The sequence below is a fragment of the Symphodus melops genome (assembly GCF_947650265.1).
Source record: "Symphodus melops genome assembly, chromosome: 13".
NCBI lineage: Eukaryota > Metazoa > Chordata > Actinopteri > Labriformes > Labridae > Symphodus > Symphodus melops.
In genome coordinates this window covers 6,268,419-6,284,527 of record NC_136703.1, presented here as the reverse complement: position 1 = coordinate 6,284,527, position 16,109 = coordinate 6,268,419, and the positions used below count along the sequence as shown (strand labels likewise).

The 16,109-nt window shown below is 41.2% G+C and overlaps 1 protein-coding gene across 2 annotated transcripts; it reads left to right on the top strand.

Moving 5' to 3' along the window:
• The first annotated feature begins 3,410 nt into the window (after positions 1-3,410).
• Positions 3,411-15,635, top strand: impdh2 (IMP (inosine 5'-monophosphate) dehydrogenase 2). 2 transcript variants are annotated; one of them, XM_079359105.1, is made up of 15 exons: positions 3,411-3,686; positions 3,775-3,896; positions 5,953-6,001; positions 6,498-6,599; positions 6,681-6,755; positions 7,114-7,320; positions 8,448-8,535; positions 8,663-8,862; positions 9,297-9,387; positions 9,560-9,655; positions 12,520-12,663; positions 12,960-13,104; positions 13,479-13,622; positions 14,799-14,882; positions 15,290-15,635. In XM_079359105.1, exons 2-15 carry the CDS (start codon positions 3,799-3,801, stop codon positions 15,309-15,311), a joined length of 1,545 nt encoding a protein of 514 aa, XP_079215231.1. In that variant the 5' UTR covers positions 3,411-3,686; positions 3,775-3,798; the 3' UTR covers positions 15,312-15,635. The 2 variants fall into 2 exon arrangements, with proteins under 2 accessions (XP_079215231.1, XP_079215230.1); XM_079359104.1 differs by having other exon boundaries at positions 3,412-3,896.
• Positions 15,636-16,109: the final 474 nt, after the last annotated feature.

The following is a 16,109-nucleotide window of genomic DNA, read 5'->3' as shown; positions in this document are numbered from 1 at the left end:
ACACCATAACCCTTTTCTTTGTTTGTTTTTTTCTGCATCAGACCTGACCTGCTACAGCCTTTACTGCCAGCTGCTAGTCATTATGGTCAAAAAAGCAAATAAAGTCCTGAGCTGTTGCTGCCTGTTTTCACTATGAAAATCCATCTTTTCACCTCAACTGATCAGATGATGAAAGTGTTTAGAAGCTGCAAGTGTATTCTCAGCAAATCCAAACACACACTACACGCCACCCTTAAACATCGACATCGCATTTACACGCACGTACCATGTATACACAGCTCATACACTCTTCTGCAGAAAATATACCCAAACTGGTCTTCTGTCCTTTTCCCTCATCTTGTGCGCTCTCCTCTTTTCTTTATCTTCACCCCTTGCTTTGTTTTGCTCTTTATTTCTCTTTTTTTCCCTGCTCACATCTTCCACTTTTCTTCTGGAAAATGGCTGTTGATAGAACATTTGAAAAAAATGGGGGGGAAAAAAAATACAAAAAAATTGTTGTAATTTTCAACGGTTGTACATTAATACAGAAATAGAGTTACTGTTTTTAAAACCGGACCCAGTCTCTTGTGTGTTCAATATGCAAACATACACAGAGCAACACAATGTGAAAACATTTAAAGTGAAAGGTAAAACAGAAATGCTTCTGAAGTGGTGTTTTTACTAAACAAGACATTAGTGCATGATTCTTCTGGGGATGATTACCCCTTGAAAAGGGGATTCTTAAAAACTTTTACATGAATCTCATATTAGGTGATGTCTTTCAAAGGCAAAATCAACTGAAACCTTTTGAATAGGCAACATTAGCAGTAAACATCTAATGCGTTTGTCCTTTAGTAAGTTTCTTTCTTTCTTTGGGTAGCTGAATATCAGGTGTGATTGCAACAGTCCAATCCAATCCACTTTATTTATATAGCACATTTAAACAAAGAAATGTCTACAAAGTGCTGTACATATGATAATAAAAACAATCAAGACGATTCCATGAATAAAACAAAATCAATAAAAGATGCAGTAAACTAGTAAAATAAGTAAAAGACAGAGGACCACAAAACTCACGCAAAGTTAAAAAGCCAGGGAATAAAAATGGGTCTTAAGACAAAACTTAAAACACTCCACCGTGGGGGCTGTTCGGACGTGGAGAGGGAGAGCGTTCCAAAGTCGGGGGCCAACCACAGAGAAAGCCCTGTCCCCCCTGGTTTTAAGTCTCACCCTCGGCACCGCGCCGGAGTATAAATTTGGACGAGGTCCTTGATGTACTGTGGGGCCAGTCCATTCAAAGCTTTAAAAACAAACAATTAAATCTTAAAATCGATTCGAAAATTAACAGGGAGCCAGTGCAAAGATGCGAGGATTGGGGTTTTTTGGTCCCTGTTAAAAGTCGTGCTGCTGTGTTCTGGACTAACTGCAAAACGAGAGAGGGCTTTGTGGCTAACACCTGAATAAAGTGTGTTGCAGTAGTCCAGTCGACTTGAAATAAAAGCGTGCACGATCTGTTCTAAAAGATTAAAAGATAAAAACGGTTTCACTTTTGCTAAAAGACAAAGATGATAAAAGCACGATTTTAAAAAGCCATTTATCTGTTTGTCAAATTTAAAATCACTGTCTATGGTGATGCCAAGGCTGGTAACTTTTGGACGCTCATACTCTTTGAGGGTTCCCAGGTTTATGGGGGCGCTGCCAAACACCATAACCTCAGTTTTGTCTCCATTTAATCTTAAAAAATTCTGGGCTAACCAAGCCTTGACATCACATAGACAGTCAAACAGGGGTGTCAGGGGGCAGTGGCGGGTTTTAGAGATCGGCATGTAGATCTGGCAGTTGTCGGCATAAAGATGGTACGACATGCCATGTCTCTGAAAAATCTGTGCAAGGGGGAGGAGATATATTGTGAACAAGATAGGTCCCAGGATAGATCCCTGGGGGACCCCACAATGAAGTGGAGTAGAGGACGAGGTGGAGTCCCCCAGCATGACAGAGAAAGACCTGTCTGACAAGTAGGACCTGAACCACTCCAAAGCGGTCCCCCTGACACCCACACAGTCCCTCAGGCAGTCGAAAAGAATTTTGTGGTCGACTGTGTCAAAGGCAGCTGTGAGGTCTAAAAGCACTAAAATGGCAGAACTACCCGAATCAGTCCTCTCAGTTTGTTAAAATCAACATCAAATCAACAGGTCTGAATCCAAGTTAGTTTAGGAAACGTTCACTCGCTGTTAATTTCTGATGCTGCAAACTGCAAAGCACAGGAAATCTTCATAGATTATTTAAAGTTGTTAAATGTTATAATGTCAAGAATCTGCATCACTACATCAAATTTTTAGGCCTTACAGGCAAGGCTTTTTTTGTATATTCGGTTGAAACTTAACAAGCACCAGTTCTGGTCTAATGTTGCTGTGCAGCTGCTCTTGAAATGTGTACGGATTATAGTTGAATGTAGATATGTATTTACTTCTCCCACATCTTTAAATAATCTGAACAGTATGATCATTCTTTTTAGTTGATATATCATATTAACAGGTTTAGATATTTCAGTTCAATGACTGCAGTTGTAACACATAATACAGAACCTCCTCCTGTTACCTTTGACATTATCAGATTGGCACCTCGTTTGGTACTTTGGACCAGGACGTCTGCCACAGCCTAATATAGTGAAGTGTAATAACATGCCATGGTAGTATTAACTGCCCTACTGCTCTTCCTGACCTTATGTGTGTAGCCAAGTTTCCCCTCACTCAGCAGCCTGCAGTGAGGAAAGATTGCACCCTCAAGTGGTAATTCCAAAGAAGGACAGGCAGGCTCCTCCTCCTGACGTAAAGCAGCTCCAAAGCTGCGTACAGTTTTCAAACTACTCTGATATCTGATATACTCTGATGTCTTTGGAACAAATGGGAATTTTGTTTTGCTTTTGTAACTTTTGTCAAACCAATCTGACAAATTTTTTTTCAACTTCAAATATTTAGACAACTGAAAAATGATGCCACCTAAGCTATGGTATAGCCTACCGATTTGTGTTAAAAGTGAAAGAATCCTGTTATAATAGTACACGTTTTCTACTTGAAAAACACAAACATTCTGAGTGATCTGTCCATTTAAGATAGGTTTGGTAAGTTTATTTTTATGTATATAGCACCTCTCAGACACCAGGGAATTCAGTGCTTTACACAGGCAAACAAAAGCATTTCGACAGTTCACAAGATAATGATAAAACAATATACACTTAAGAGGCTAATACAAGTCGAAATAAAAACAATAGTTAAAAATAAAATGTAAATACTAATTAGTTTATTAAAGTTAAAACGTTAAAAAATTGATTTGTGTATAGCCCATATTTCTGTTATGACAGTAGGCTAAATTAATCTTTTTAAACGCGATTACAATAGAAGTCATTAACTTTACATAACGTTATTCTCGGAGAAGGGGCGGGTCGGCCGGATGTGACGTCGATGTCGGAAACGCTGTCAGATGTGAATAACGCACGTGTAGAGGGGAGCTATTGAAAGAAACAGAGCGTGTCTTTCATACTGGCAGACAGGCCTGATAGAACAGAGATAAATACTAATACATCGTTCATATGTTATATTTCTGCTCGCTTTCAACCGGCTAACAGGAAGCTAAATAACCGGGAACTTTCGGTTGCTAAGAGCAGGACGACGGCTGGACGGTGAACTGTCCGAGAGGGAAAGTTCTCGGTGTATCTCCTCAGGCCTGTGTTTGTGCCGTTTGTTCAGTCGTTGCCTTAGTAGCGTCGTCTGCTTGATTTCTTATTAAAGTCTAAAGGACTGGTAGCAGTAACTGGACGTTATGGCGGACTATCTGATCAGCGGGCAAACCGGCTACGTCCCCGAAGACGGGCTAACGGCACAGCAGTTGTTCAACGGTGGAGACGGGCTCACTTACAAGTAAAGACCCCACAAGAATTTCTACTCTCCCCACCCCACCACACACACACACACACACACACTGTACAAAGGTGCTAGTTTGTCCTTTCTGTTAGTGTGTAATAGAGGAGTTTAGTTTTCATTGTCATAAACTAACATTAGCTAAAATGTCCCAAAGTTGACCATCGACAAAATGTGGCGTTGCTATGGAAACAAACAGCTAGTCAAGGTACAGAAAATGTCCTGACAGTTTGTGCAAAAAAAAAATAAAGTAGCTAATAAAGATGCGTTATGTTGATTTGGTAATAACATTTAAAAGGTGAACACAATTTTCTAAACGAAATACACAAACTTTAATGAAAGGAAAAAATGGGTCATAGGTTATTTATGAAGCACATTTCATAACAGATTAACAGAAAACAAAAATCATAACGCAGCTTACAAAAAGTGTTTACACAGTCAATAATTCAATGATCAATACACGCCACAAAGCAAACAGCTACCACACAAGTGTTCTCTCGCTCTTAGCTCAAAGTATGCAAATTAGTTTCTGCATTAAAGTGTCATCAACAAAAGCTGTGTAGTAAACGCTGTTTGGTTTGAAAAGAAGGACAAAGTTCATGCAAGGAGCCCCCACCCCCCTTATATTAACTGGGTGATCACAAGTTGGAAGAAGAACAAACGCACATCTTTATGAGGCTGCAGTAAAGTGTAAAGACTGGCTTGAACTTTACTGACATCACATTAAACCAATGGGATATGCAGGTAGGAGAAGAAGGTGATTGAAAAAGGTAACATATTATAGATAGTTTAAGTGAACATATTGTGTCATCTGAAAAGCCGCCTCATGGACAGAGAAGGGAACACATTCCTTCAGTACACACGCTGGTTCCAAATTTAGCTCCAGGTTTAATGTTGCTGTGTTGTTATGCTGGACTGTGTGCTGCCTTATTCTACAAAGTACAGATAGGATACTGACATATTGAATATTGTTGGTTTGTCCCCTTGTCCTGTCCTGTGCTCTTGGTGTTCTGACTTTTATATTACAAGTTTTTAATCAAATCTAATACCAAGTTACTAATACCGGAGCGAAGCAAAAAAAGAAAAGGACAAACATGGGTTCAGCTGAAGAAAACTGTTCAAAACGGACTCCGTTGGAAGGGTGTGGGTGCGGTCCTCTTAGGAGTCTAAAGGAAGAAGAAGAAGAATATCAAGTTAATTCATAAAGTATCTTTGTTTGAGGACAGTTCGATTTACTTTACGTTGAAGTTAAAAACAAAAATCAGAAATGAATAAACTCATTCACTCCTCAAGTAATCATAAACACACAAGCTTCAACTCGGAAGTCCAGTTGCTTTGGCCAGTGTGACCGCTCAGGCACGGGACACTTCCTTGGCTGTCGCACACGTCAGAGAGGTGTGCTTGGGCACGGTACACGCTGACGGCCGTCATTCGGTCCTCTGAAGTTGCCTGTCCTTTTCATCTGTGCATCCAGAGGCAAATATAAAACAGGCTATTTGTTGTTTTTGTAAATTATATCTTACTTTTACCGTATACATTTCAAAAGAAAAACAATGTGTAATGAATAAGCTATTGCAGTTCTACCAAACCCTTCCCTCCCCAACCCAGCTTGATTTAATTGGCTTGTTTGAAAGTTATTGACAGTAAAATAAAGCTTTAGAGTAGTAATGGTGAGTTTACTGTCACTTTGGTCACAGCCTCTCATTGCTACATGGGCCCCACCGCCACTCGTGCCACATGATCCACATGCCGACCATTTAAAATGTTCTCAGTAAAATGTTTCACACATGTGCTCCAACTGAAACCTGATAACGCCCACCATCTGCAAATAATGCATGCCATGTCCCGTCTGTCGCCATTGATGTGACTACTTTCCTTGAAACCTTGTGCTATTATTTCTTCTGAATTGAAAAGTACGGAGCCGTAATGTATTCCATTAAACGTGCTCTCTGCTTACCAGACTTGTGACGTTCTTACCAGGATGTGTTTTGTGTGTTTGTTTGGTCTCTGACTGGAAATGCCTCGCTAATTAACGTCTTTCTTTTCTCACCGTGAGTGACTTCCTGATTCTGCCGGGCTACATTGACTTCACAGCAGAACAAGTGGTGAGCTGTGATGATTTCTTTTACCAGCACAAACAAATCTGAATAAAGCTGATATTGAGGTATTAAAGTAATCTTTGTCAGAGCAGGTGTGTAGGGATTAGAAGATATTTTCAGAATTGGATTTACAATGTCTCCGCAAGCCAGAGCAGTTGATCATTGCTTCTCAGAATTCAGAGTCATCCTGGAATATTTATTTCAAAACGAGCGGAAATCACCTTGATGGAAGCTGCCTCTGACATTTGTAGGATCATAAAGATTTTTAAAATCATTTTGGGCAGTGTTTTACCTTTATTGGAAAGGACAGCTGAAGACAGACTGGAAATGTTGAGAGGAGAGAGTATGGGATAACATGCAGCAAAAGGCGTCGGTCAGATGTGAAACTACAGCCACTGTAATGAGGACTAGAGCCTATAGGGCCGATTTATATAGAATTCTGAAATGTATTGTCATAGTAAGTCCAGTATGTAAAACATGTCCCTGATGTCTTTTTATTCAGGATCTGACTTCAGCTCTCACCAAACAAATCACCATGAAAACTCCCTTTGTGTCCTCTCCCATGGACACCGTGTCAGAGGCCAACATGGCCATCGCTATGGCAGTAAGTGTGAAACAAGTCCGCTTGGTTTCCTTCGAGTTGAGTTCTGACCCTGACTTTCACACATGCATTGTCTCCACTCAGCTTACAGGCGGCATCGGCTTCATCCACCACAACTGCACTCCAGAGTTCCAGGCAAATGAAGTGCGCAAAGTCAAGGTAGAGATGCTGTCCGTTTTATTTTCTCTTCATCTCTTCTCTGTCTTCTTTGTTTTCTTATTATAACAACTCTCTTGTAGGTTTAGTAGGTTGATCATTTCTCTTCATCTCACGTCAGCTGTTCTTTGTCTTTATTTGTCTCCTTTTTTTTTACTCACTGCTGTCTTTTCCAGAGATGTAGATGTGTTTGTGCTCTTTAGAATGTAGACAACGAAACGCGTCCAAACCCTCCTTTTTTGATTCCTTCACACACTCCTCCTTTCTCTACCTACCCCTTTCTTATCCCCCTCCCTTCATTTAATCGTGTTCCTTTTCCTCTTATTCCGGCCATATCCCCCCCCCCCCCCTCTCCACACAGCGTTATGAGCAGGGCTTCATCACTGATCCCGTTGTGATGAGTCCAAACAAGTGCGTCCGAGACGTCTTCCAGGCAAAGGCTCGTCACGGCTTCTGTGGTATCCCGATCACAGATAACGGCAAAATGGGCGGTAAGCTGGTGGGCATCATCTCTTCCAGAGACATCGACTTCCTGAAGGAGGAGGACAATAACCTGCCACTGAGCGAGGTGGGTGTGCTTTAAGTCATCATTCAGATTACTGGCCTGTTTAAGGTTGGAGTCAAAAGGTTCTGGATCTCGAGGCATAGTGAAGGCCAACGTTTTTTCAGAGTGATGAACAAATATGAAGGCTCTGTCAGAAAGTCAAATTATTTTATGGGAAAGAGAGTGTGGATGGTGGCCATATCTGGTGTCACTTTGCTGTTCTTTTCCTGTACATGTATAAATCCTCTTTGAAAAGAGAACATCTCCCCCTGCTTTCTTTAAATAATCAAATGTATTGTAGGAAACTCTAGCACTTCAGCTTTTTTACAAATGGAGGTCGGCGCTCTTAGAGAAGGACTTTAGACGTTCATAATAGAATTCAGTGGACTACTTCCTGAAAGGTAAAGTCGGATTTGGGCCGAGAGCTCACAAGCTAGCCGTGTGTGCTTCACAACTTCCCCTGCAGATTGAGAGCTCAGCTACCTTACTGTAACGAGTCGGAGTGCAAGCTCTACAAAGTGAAAACAGACGGATGTAAAAGAGCGACACAGCTCTGACAGACCTTCAAAAACAGGGTGCCTCTTAATTATCAGTGCAACTTTTTCAGATTTACAATAAGTGCTTTTGTCCCTCATAAAAGGAGAACAGAGGACACTTTCTCCTCACCGGTTAAACACCAAACTCAGAAACAGAAGTGGCATCAACCAATAATCCTAATTTCTTGTGTGTGCTTGAGTTTGTCCAAACTTGGGATGTTAATTATTAATCACCAATCGATTAATTAGTATTTAGAATAAACCAATTAAAAAAGTATTCACTAACAATCTGTTTTGTTTACAAAACATGCAGGTGCATGGTAATACCATTGTATACCAAAAGAGGGCGTCCATCACCTTTACAAATCGGAAAAGCTCCTGTTATTACTACTGAAGGAAAAAGCTGTTAGGAGAAAAGTGAGCCAGAAATGAAGTGTTTTTATTGTCAATAGACTCGTAGCTATTGTGCTGCTACAATGGTTTCAATAAAACATAAACTGAGAAAAAAAAGTGTGTTTTGTAACTTAATAAGTGTTAATGATTTATGTTAAAGTGTTCCCATATCGGTCAAGAAAAAAAAAATCTAATTCTGTGTGTATGTCAACATCTTAACAGGTGATGACAAAGCGAGAGGATCTAGTGGTCGCCCCTGCTGGAGTGACACTAAAAGAAGCCAATGAAATCCTCCAGAGGAGTAAGAAAGGTGAAGAGGATTTCTTAATTTTCGAAGATATGATGATGTAAACATCTATTTTTAGGATTCAAATGACAGTTTGATTGAAAAAGATGACGGAAAGTGCTTGTTTAACCTCCCCTGTCTCCCTCTGCAGGAAAACTGCCCATAGTGAATGAAGAAGGCTCGCTGGTGTCGATCATCGCTCGCACAGACCTGAAGAAGAACAGAGACTTCCCTCTGGCTTCCAAAGATTCCCGCAAACAGCTGCTGTGTGGTGCTGCCATCGGCACCCACAACGACGACAAGTACCGCCTGGACCTCCTTGCACAGAGCGGTGTGGATGTAGTTGTACTGGTAAGGAGGACCTGAGGAAAGCCTGAGAGAAGGAGACTGATATATTTTATACTTTATATATTTACATAATACTTTATTTGGAAGACTCGAGGTCTATTTAAAAGACAACACACATGTTAAACATATACACACTGATTTAAAGTGGCTTTAGCTTCATGAGAGGAAATCAGTTCTGGATATGCTGGCTCCTTCACTGACCTTTAACGGCTTAGCATTATAGCATTGGGCTCTCTTGTACTCTGGTTTAAAACAGACTCACTTTAAAGATTTAAAGAGTGTTTAAAGGAGAAATCATGTCTTTGATAAAAATCTATGAAGGATGGAAGCTTAAGTGTGCAGAAACTTCCCCTCTCATTTGATTTCATTTAGCTGAATGTAGCTGTGGTTTAGGTAAAGTGTTGAACTCACAGTGAGTGTGTTCTCTGTACCTCCAGGATTCTTCTCAGGGAAACTCAATCTACCAGATCAACATGATCAAATACATCAAGGAAAAGTATCCAACCATACAGGTCATCGGAGGGAACGGTAATTCCATTTATCTGTTTATCTGTAAGAATAAAAATAAACGAATGTTTTTTTTTCTCTCTCGTTTCTAGCTTCTTTGATGTCTGTGATAACATTGAAATGCAGGGTCTTGTAAAGGTAGAAATGTTACCTTGGCTCTGACAGCCTCTTTGTCTCCCCCTGTCTGCTGCAGTGGTGACTGCAGCTCAGGCTAAGAACCTGATCGACGCCGGAGCAGACGCACTGAGAGTTGGGATGGGCAGCGGCTCCATCTGCATCACACAGGAAGGTGAGTGACTGACCTGCAAACTCACAACACAACCAGCCTTGCCCCGCCCACAGAGCTGCCCTCAGCCAATAAGCAGACTCTTTCATGCTTAGTTGATGGTGATTGTTAAAGAGGGACAGGTAACAGTGGTAGAAAAATGAACAACTCCTGAAAGAACCCTGAACGTGGATTTTTCTTGACGGATCCTGATGCTGGCTCTGGAAATATTCCCCTGATAAAAGCACAGAAATTATCTTTTGGTTGAACACGTTAGTTGCTCTGTGTCGAGGGAGTCCGTACCCTTCATTATGCTCCGATGGAAAGAGTGTCAGGCATTTTAGTGTGACGTGTTTTTAGCTTCAGGTACAGTGTGTGTTGACAATTTTGTTCTGGGAAGTCTGGCTCTGTGCTGATCCTGCCTGGTTGCCTTTGCAAGTCATGCAGGAATAAAAACACAAGGTATGATGGTCGGGGTTTAGTGCTTTCTGTGGAAACAAGTTACGACGTGTACATCGATTAACTGATCTGGTATAGTAGCTATCTGGAAAGACAAATGGTAGTTTCGAAAATATGCTGTCAGTTTTTTAGGAATCCGTTTCCAAGAAGTTGTATGTCGTGTGGAATCAACCAACGAACACGTTGTGTTTAAACTGTGATGTTTAGGAAGTATAAAGCAGATTATTTGTCTGTTTCTTGTGTTAAAGCCATTTATCATATCATCGAATATCTTTGTTCTTGATCATTTTGATCTAAGCCTTCTTTTTTTTTTTATTCTTTTTTTTTAATACTTTTTGTCATCTCCATCTTGTTGTCCACCCGTTATCCTCTTCAAACCTCTCCTCTGTCTCCTGACCTTGCATTTGAATGGGGTATTTGTGTGTGTATGTCCATGTCCAGCTCCCCTCAGTGTACCACCAGCAATAAAGCTCCACAGCCCCAAAACCCCAACCACAGTTACAGGATACTCCAGTAAGTTTCCCCAAAACTTTGGCCTGCATTGGATTCTGATAGGCTCAGCTGTCAGAGTGTGCCCGCCTCTTCCCACTTCACAGCCTGCTGCACTGATTGGTTAACAGCTTTGCATCAGTAGAAGTAGCAGAGGTAGGGGTAGGAAGGGCTTGTCTGTGTTGAGAAGTGGCCTTGGAGGGTTTTGGGGTTTGGGGTTTTTTTTTTTGCTTGATCCTGTGTCCTCACTAATCTGTCAATCAAACTGATTGAATGTTGCTCTTCCTCCATTCACTTTACTGACCCTTTGGTTTCTGATGCTGATGATGACATCAGGCTGACACACTGTCCACTCGTGTATTGGTCAGATGGTGTCTGGTTTAAGTGAATGTATTTCCTTTAATTCCTCACCATTGTGTGAAATAAAGACCACATCTTTTATCATTCCAAACACACTGTGTTGAAAGGAGCACGCTGTAGAGGGGCTTCGACATGCTGCGGGCAGGCAGCCACATGTCAGTAGCCTAGTGAAACCATTTTTACCAGATTCAAATGATATATTTCCCAAACTTCTTGTTTTCTGTCCAATATTTTTGAAATCTTTGTTTTATGATAAGAAAATCGTTTGTCCAATCACTTTGTGGTTACATAAATAAAGGATAGAAAGATATCAGTGCTATTTATTTCTGACCCTCTTCAGTCAGTAGTAATCAGACAAAAAACATGATGTTTTGTTGTCTTGACATCATTTAGTCAAACGGATCCGGCTCCCTCTGTAATGTTCAAAGGTTTTGTTGAATATTTCTCCACGCAGAGCTTTCACTGCACCAGACGATCTCTGTGATATGACAGAGTGTTAGTGGAGAGCACAGCAGGTCAACTAAACTCAGCAGAAAAACATTTTCTGTCACTTAGCCTGAGGTGCTGGGATAGAAGTGATTTTTTTTTTTCTATTTGGGGGTTGTGAGTCCAAAAGTTTGAGCACCAGTGCTCTAAGGTGTCTGTGGGTAGGAGGATCATTAGTTTGGTAAGTACCGGGCAGCCCCGAGCTCAAAGGAAGCAGAAGAACCTCAGACGTTAAAAAAAAAAAAAAGGAATTAGTAAATGTTCCCGTGTTGGCACTGTGTAAATTGAAGTTTCAGGGTGTAGCACATGATGGTGTGAAAGACGAAAGGTAAAGATGTTAGAGAATTAAAATCAGTTCATGAGCTGTTTGAGCAGATAAAGATTTCAAATGTTTACGTAAGATGGAGCCGTACTGTGCTGGGATATTAGTCTGCTGATGTGACACATTTTACTTCCTTATTCTCACTTTTCATAAACATTCAGTCATATTCCCAGTGTGTCTGCTCATCCAGTGTGTTTATCTGTGTTTTATTTAACATTACTAGAATCTCTGAGTTTCCACACTGCATGCAGAGCACAACTCTGATTAGATTTGTATAGAAGACTGCATTTCATCCCACTGTCCAACATGAAAGTTAAGCTTTGTGCTGTGTGAGTATTTTGCAGGCTATTATTGTAGGAGAATGAATGCTCAAGCTAAGCTAAGTTGTCCTGTGATGTGCTTAAGCACGACTGTCCCCCACTGGCCTGCACTCACACTGCTCCAGGAAACACCGAGGCCTGAGCACGGTTACCTCTCGTCGTGCAAATCTGAGAACATGACAGCTACTTTTCTGACTTTGTGGCTGATTTTGAGTCATTTTAGTGGGATACAGATGCATGCTGAAGCACACCTCTTCCAAGCGTGCCAGGGCCAAGGAGTTTTTAGTCAGACAAACTGGACTTTAGGAGCGTGCTTAGGCTCGGTACAGATTGCCTCGTGTGAGTGCGCCCTTAAATTCACCAGCAGTGATGATGACAATAGAAACCTGTTCAAGTTGACCAACTTCACCTCATTGAATCCTGCTCTTTCTCTCTCTGATTCTTCACCTCAGTGCTGGCATGTGGAAGGCCCCAGGCCACAGCCGTATATAAGGTGTCGGAGTACGCCAGGCGTTTCGGGGTGCCGGTCATCGCTGATGGTGGCATCCAGACTGTCGGGCACATTGCCAAAGCCCTGGCACTCGGGGCATCCACAGGTACGGAAGGATGGCAGTTTAATAGTTTGGGGGCAAGAGTTTGTAAGATCTGTTTTTAGAAATTCAAGTTTGACAACAAGATGGCGTGGCCATGTTTCCTGTGTTTCTCAAATCCATGTTACAGGAGTCTTTATATTTAGTTATGGTTGTATATTCTGTCCTGAAACTTGTATTCCTCTTAAAGTAAAAGGACAGATTCTTCCCCTCTTCTTGCTCCTGTCAAGTGTTTAAGTTTACATCCATCCCCACTGTTTAAGCATTATTGACCGACACCATCTCCTCCTCTCTGTGTCCAGTGATGATGGGCTCCCTGCTGGCGGCCACCAGCGAAGCTCCTGGTGAATATTTTTTCTCTGACGGCATCCGGCTGAAGAAGTACCGTGGTATGGGCTCCCTGGACGCTATGGACAAAAACCTGGGCTCCCAGACCCGATACTTCAGGTACACAAACACAGAAACTATCATCAGTGAGGTAAAGAGAAAGGAAAGAAAAGTGTTAGATTGTCTAATCTCCCCACCTTTGTATAAATGCCAGTGTTTCTTAACCTGTAGTGGTGATACAGAATGATGAGTTTAGAAACGGCAGAGTGGCAGAAATGTAACCAGTAAAAAAAAAAGGGGATTTGCAAATTTAAACCAACATTAGGATCGAAGAGTTTTCAAGATGAAGAACTCTTAGTGTATTATCATGATGGTAAAACCTTCAGCCACAAGTTGGCACCACACAGGTTGTCAAATGTCTTTTGCTTTGAATAGTATTGAGAGGTATCATGGCTTTATGTGTCTTAACTTTTTCCCCTCTTGTCTCCTCACAGTGAGAGCGACAAGATTAAAGTTGCACAGGGTGTTTCTGGAGCAGTGCAGGACAAAGGCTCCATCCACAAGTTTGTTCCCTACCTGCTGGCTGGTACTCAACACTCCTGCCAGGATATCGGAGCCAAGAGTCTCACACAGCTCAGGTGAAAACCCAGAGAAATATGATGGTCATGGAAATGCATGCAAAAAATAAACCGAAGTAAGGGGATTCATTTGGTGCAATACACCTCAAGCCTTCAGAATAAAAGTTTTGATAATAAAGATGAATCCAAACCACATCTTATGCACATTATGAATGCATTGAATTAATCACTGGTGTCAAAAAATGAGCCAGATCCTCAGGGTTTAAGACATAGTGGTTAGTTTTTGTCAGTACAGGTATTTTATTTTTTACAGAAAAGTTTTGTGTAAATTCTTCTAAAATAGACTTAACCCAGTGGTCCTAATCCTTGTAGCTCAGACGAGAAGAGGCTACTAAAGGTAGGGATTGGGCCAAAACATTAAAAAAATAAAAGTTTGTTACAGTTTTCCCAAAGGCACCTTATAATTCATAACTGCATTGTGTCCTTAATCCACAGAACATTCTAGTCAAGCAGGGTTTTTTAATTTTTTTAATGTAAATGTGTACATGATATCACGTGGCTGAAATGATGGCTTTCCAAAGCACAGTAGTTGCAGTAGGTGGTGGTTTACACTATAATGAAAGCCGCTCACAAACATGTAGACTTTGGATGTGTTACATGCACCTCCAGTGCAGCACCACCCACTGTGACTTCATTAATAAAGAATGATCCCCTGTTTGAACATGTTGACCAAAGATATAAATGTAAAAGCTTTGTAGCAGTAGAATGAATGGCAGAACAGTTGTGTAGGATCGCTGCAGTGGTCTTTATGGAATGACATATCCGTGTATAATATGGAGTTTAAAGTTTGGATACCATTGAATTGGCCGTATTTGCTTTTTGTGTGTGATAAACTATATTTCTTTCCTTTTGTCACTCTGTATTTACGTCCCTCGATGTCTGCTGTTGTGTGTATCAGGGCAGACTGTGGCTCAGTTGGTCGGGGGTTCAATCCCCAGTTTCTGTAGCCACATTTCTACTGTGTCCTTGGGCAAGACACTTAACACCAAGTTGTTTTTGCTGTTTCGCCAGCGGCGTGGGAATGAAGTATGCATGGGAATAGTTCAGTGGACACTTACATTGCAGCCTCTGACATCAGTGTGTGAATGTGGAGGTGTGACCTGCGGTGTTAAAGTGTCAGAGAAAAGTGTCCTACAAGCTCAAGTCCCTTTAACAGCATTTCCTTTTCTCTTGTAGAGCCATGATGTACTCAGGAGATCTGAAATTTGAAAAGAGGACTGCATCAGCTCAATTAGAGGGTGGCGTCCACAGCCTGCACAGGTACACACACACACACACACACACACACACACACACACACACACACACACACACACACACACACACACACACACACACACACACACACACACACACACACACACACACACACACGCTCTCTCACACACACACACACCACGCTCTCTCTCTCACACACACACACACACACACACACACATGCAATGTGGTGTTTTTCTGTACAGATCCAGTCAACTTAGTTAATACAAATACAAAATTGTCATTTTGTTCAGTTTTCTTTTCAATTGTCTTTAAAGTTTCCACCCATAACCACACAAACCAGTTCAGTTAAACTTCCTCTTCAGCCCCTCCAGTCTGTCTCAACAGGAAACCTCAGGGACTGTCATGGACTGCTGTGTGATCTGAGTTACTCTTCTTTCTTTCCACAGTTATGAGAAGCGTCTGTTTTGAGAGGAAGTCAGCCATTCAGCCTACAGATGGAGAATCCTTCGAACTTCCACATTATGCAAACACACCACAAATTAGACTTTCAAAGTAAACGCACACATGCACACTTTGCTCTTCCAAGGATCCATCGGTCTTCCTTCCAGTGTCATCTATGCATCGTCTTTGTTCATGTAACTGTTTGTGCGTGTAGAAAGGGAACTAAGCATTTATCAATCAGTGCACGAGTGATTGACTCCTCCAATGGATTTCATGTTGTCATAAATATGTCGTCTGTTTTTAGGCAAAAAGAAACGTTGTCCAATAATAAAGCCTATGTTTTTTCCATGACCTTTTGTCAGTCAAATCAATCATTTTTAATTGTGCGAGAGCACATCATCTAGAAAGACCAAACACTGTTGTCCGTTCTCTATGCAACTTTGCATGTAATTTCAGACACTTTGAAATACTACTGAGTCAAATCAAGATGCAACTTTCTGTTTTTTATTTTCGTACTACTGTCAATGAAGAGAACGATAAGGAGATGTAAAGCAGCTAGTGTCAAATGAGAACGGGTCGGCATTAAGACAATATGTTATGGATAATGCTGCTGAGTCATACACTAAGTCTTAAGTAGTCACATTTTCCGTTACAATTTTAATTTAATGTGTGTACAAACGAATGCAAGCTTATTGTAATGCAATAACATTAAGTGATGTAAATCACTGCAGAGTATTTTAAGCTATGCGTGATTGCTCCTTTTATTTAAGGATTTTTTAAAAATCTACCAGTGCAATCCACGACCTGATCGGGAGTGCAGGTGGA

Bases quoted from the DNA above. Each gene is read 5' to 3' on its own strand.
- impdh2 (XM_079359105.1), top strand. From the start codon at position 3,799: ATGGCGGACTATCTGATCAGCGGGCAAACCGGCTACGTCCCCGAAGAC. The intron at 6,002-6,497 runs GTGAGCTGTGAT...CTTTTTATTCAG, and splicing joins ACTTCACAGCAGAACAAGTG to GATCTGACTTCAGCTCTCAC. The intron at 8,536-8,662 runs GTGAAGAGGATT...CTCCCTCTGCAG, and splicing joins CCTCCAGAGGAGTAAGAAAG to GAAAACTGCCCATAGTGAAT.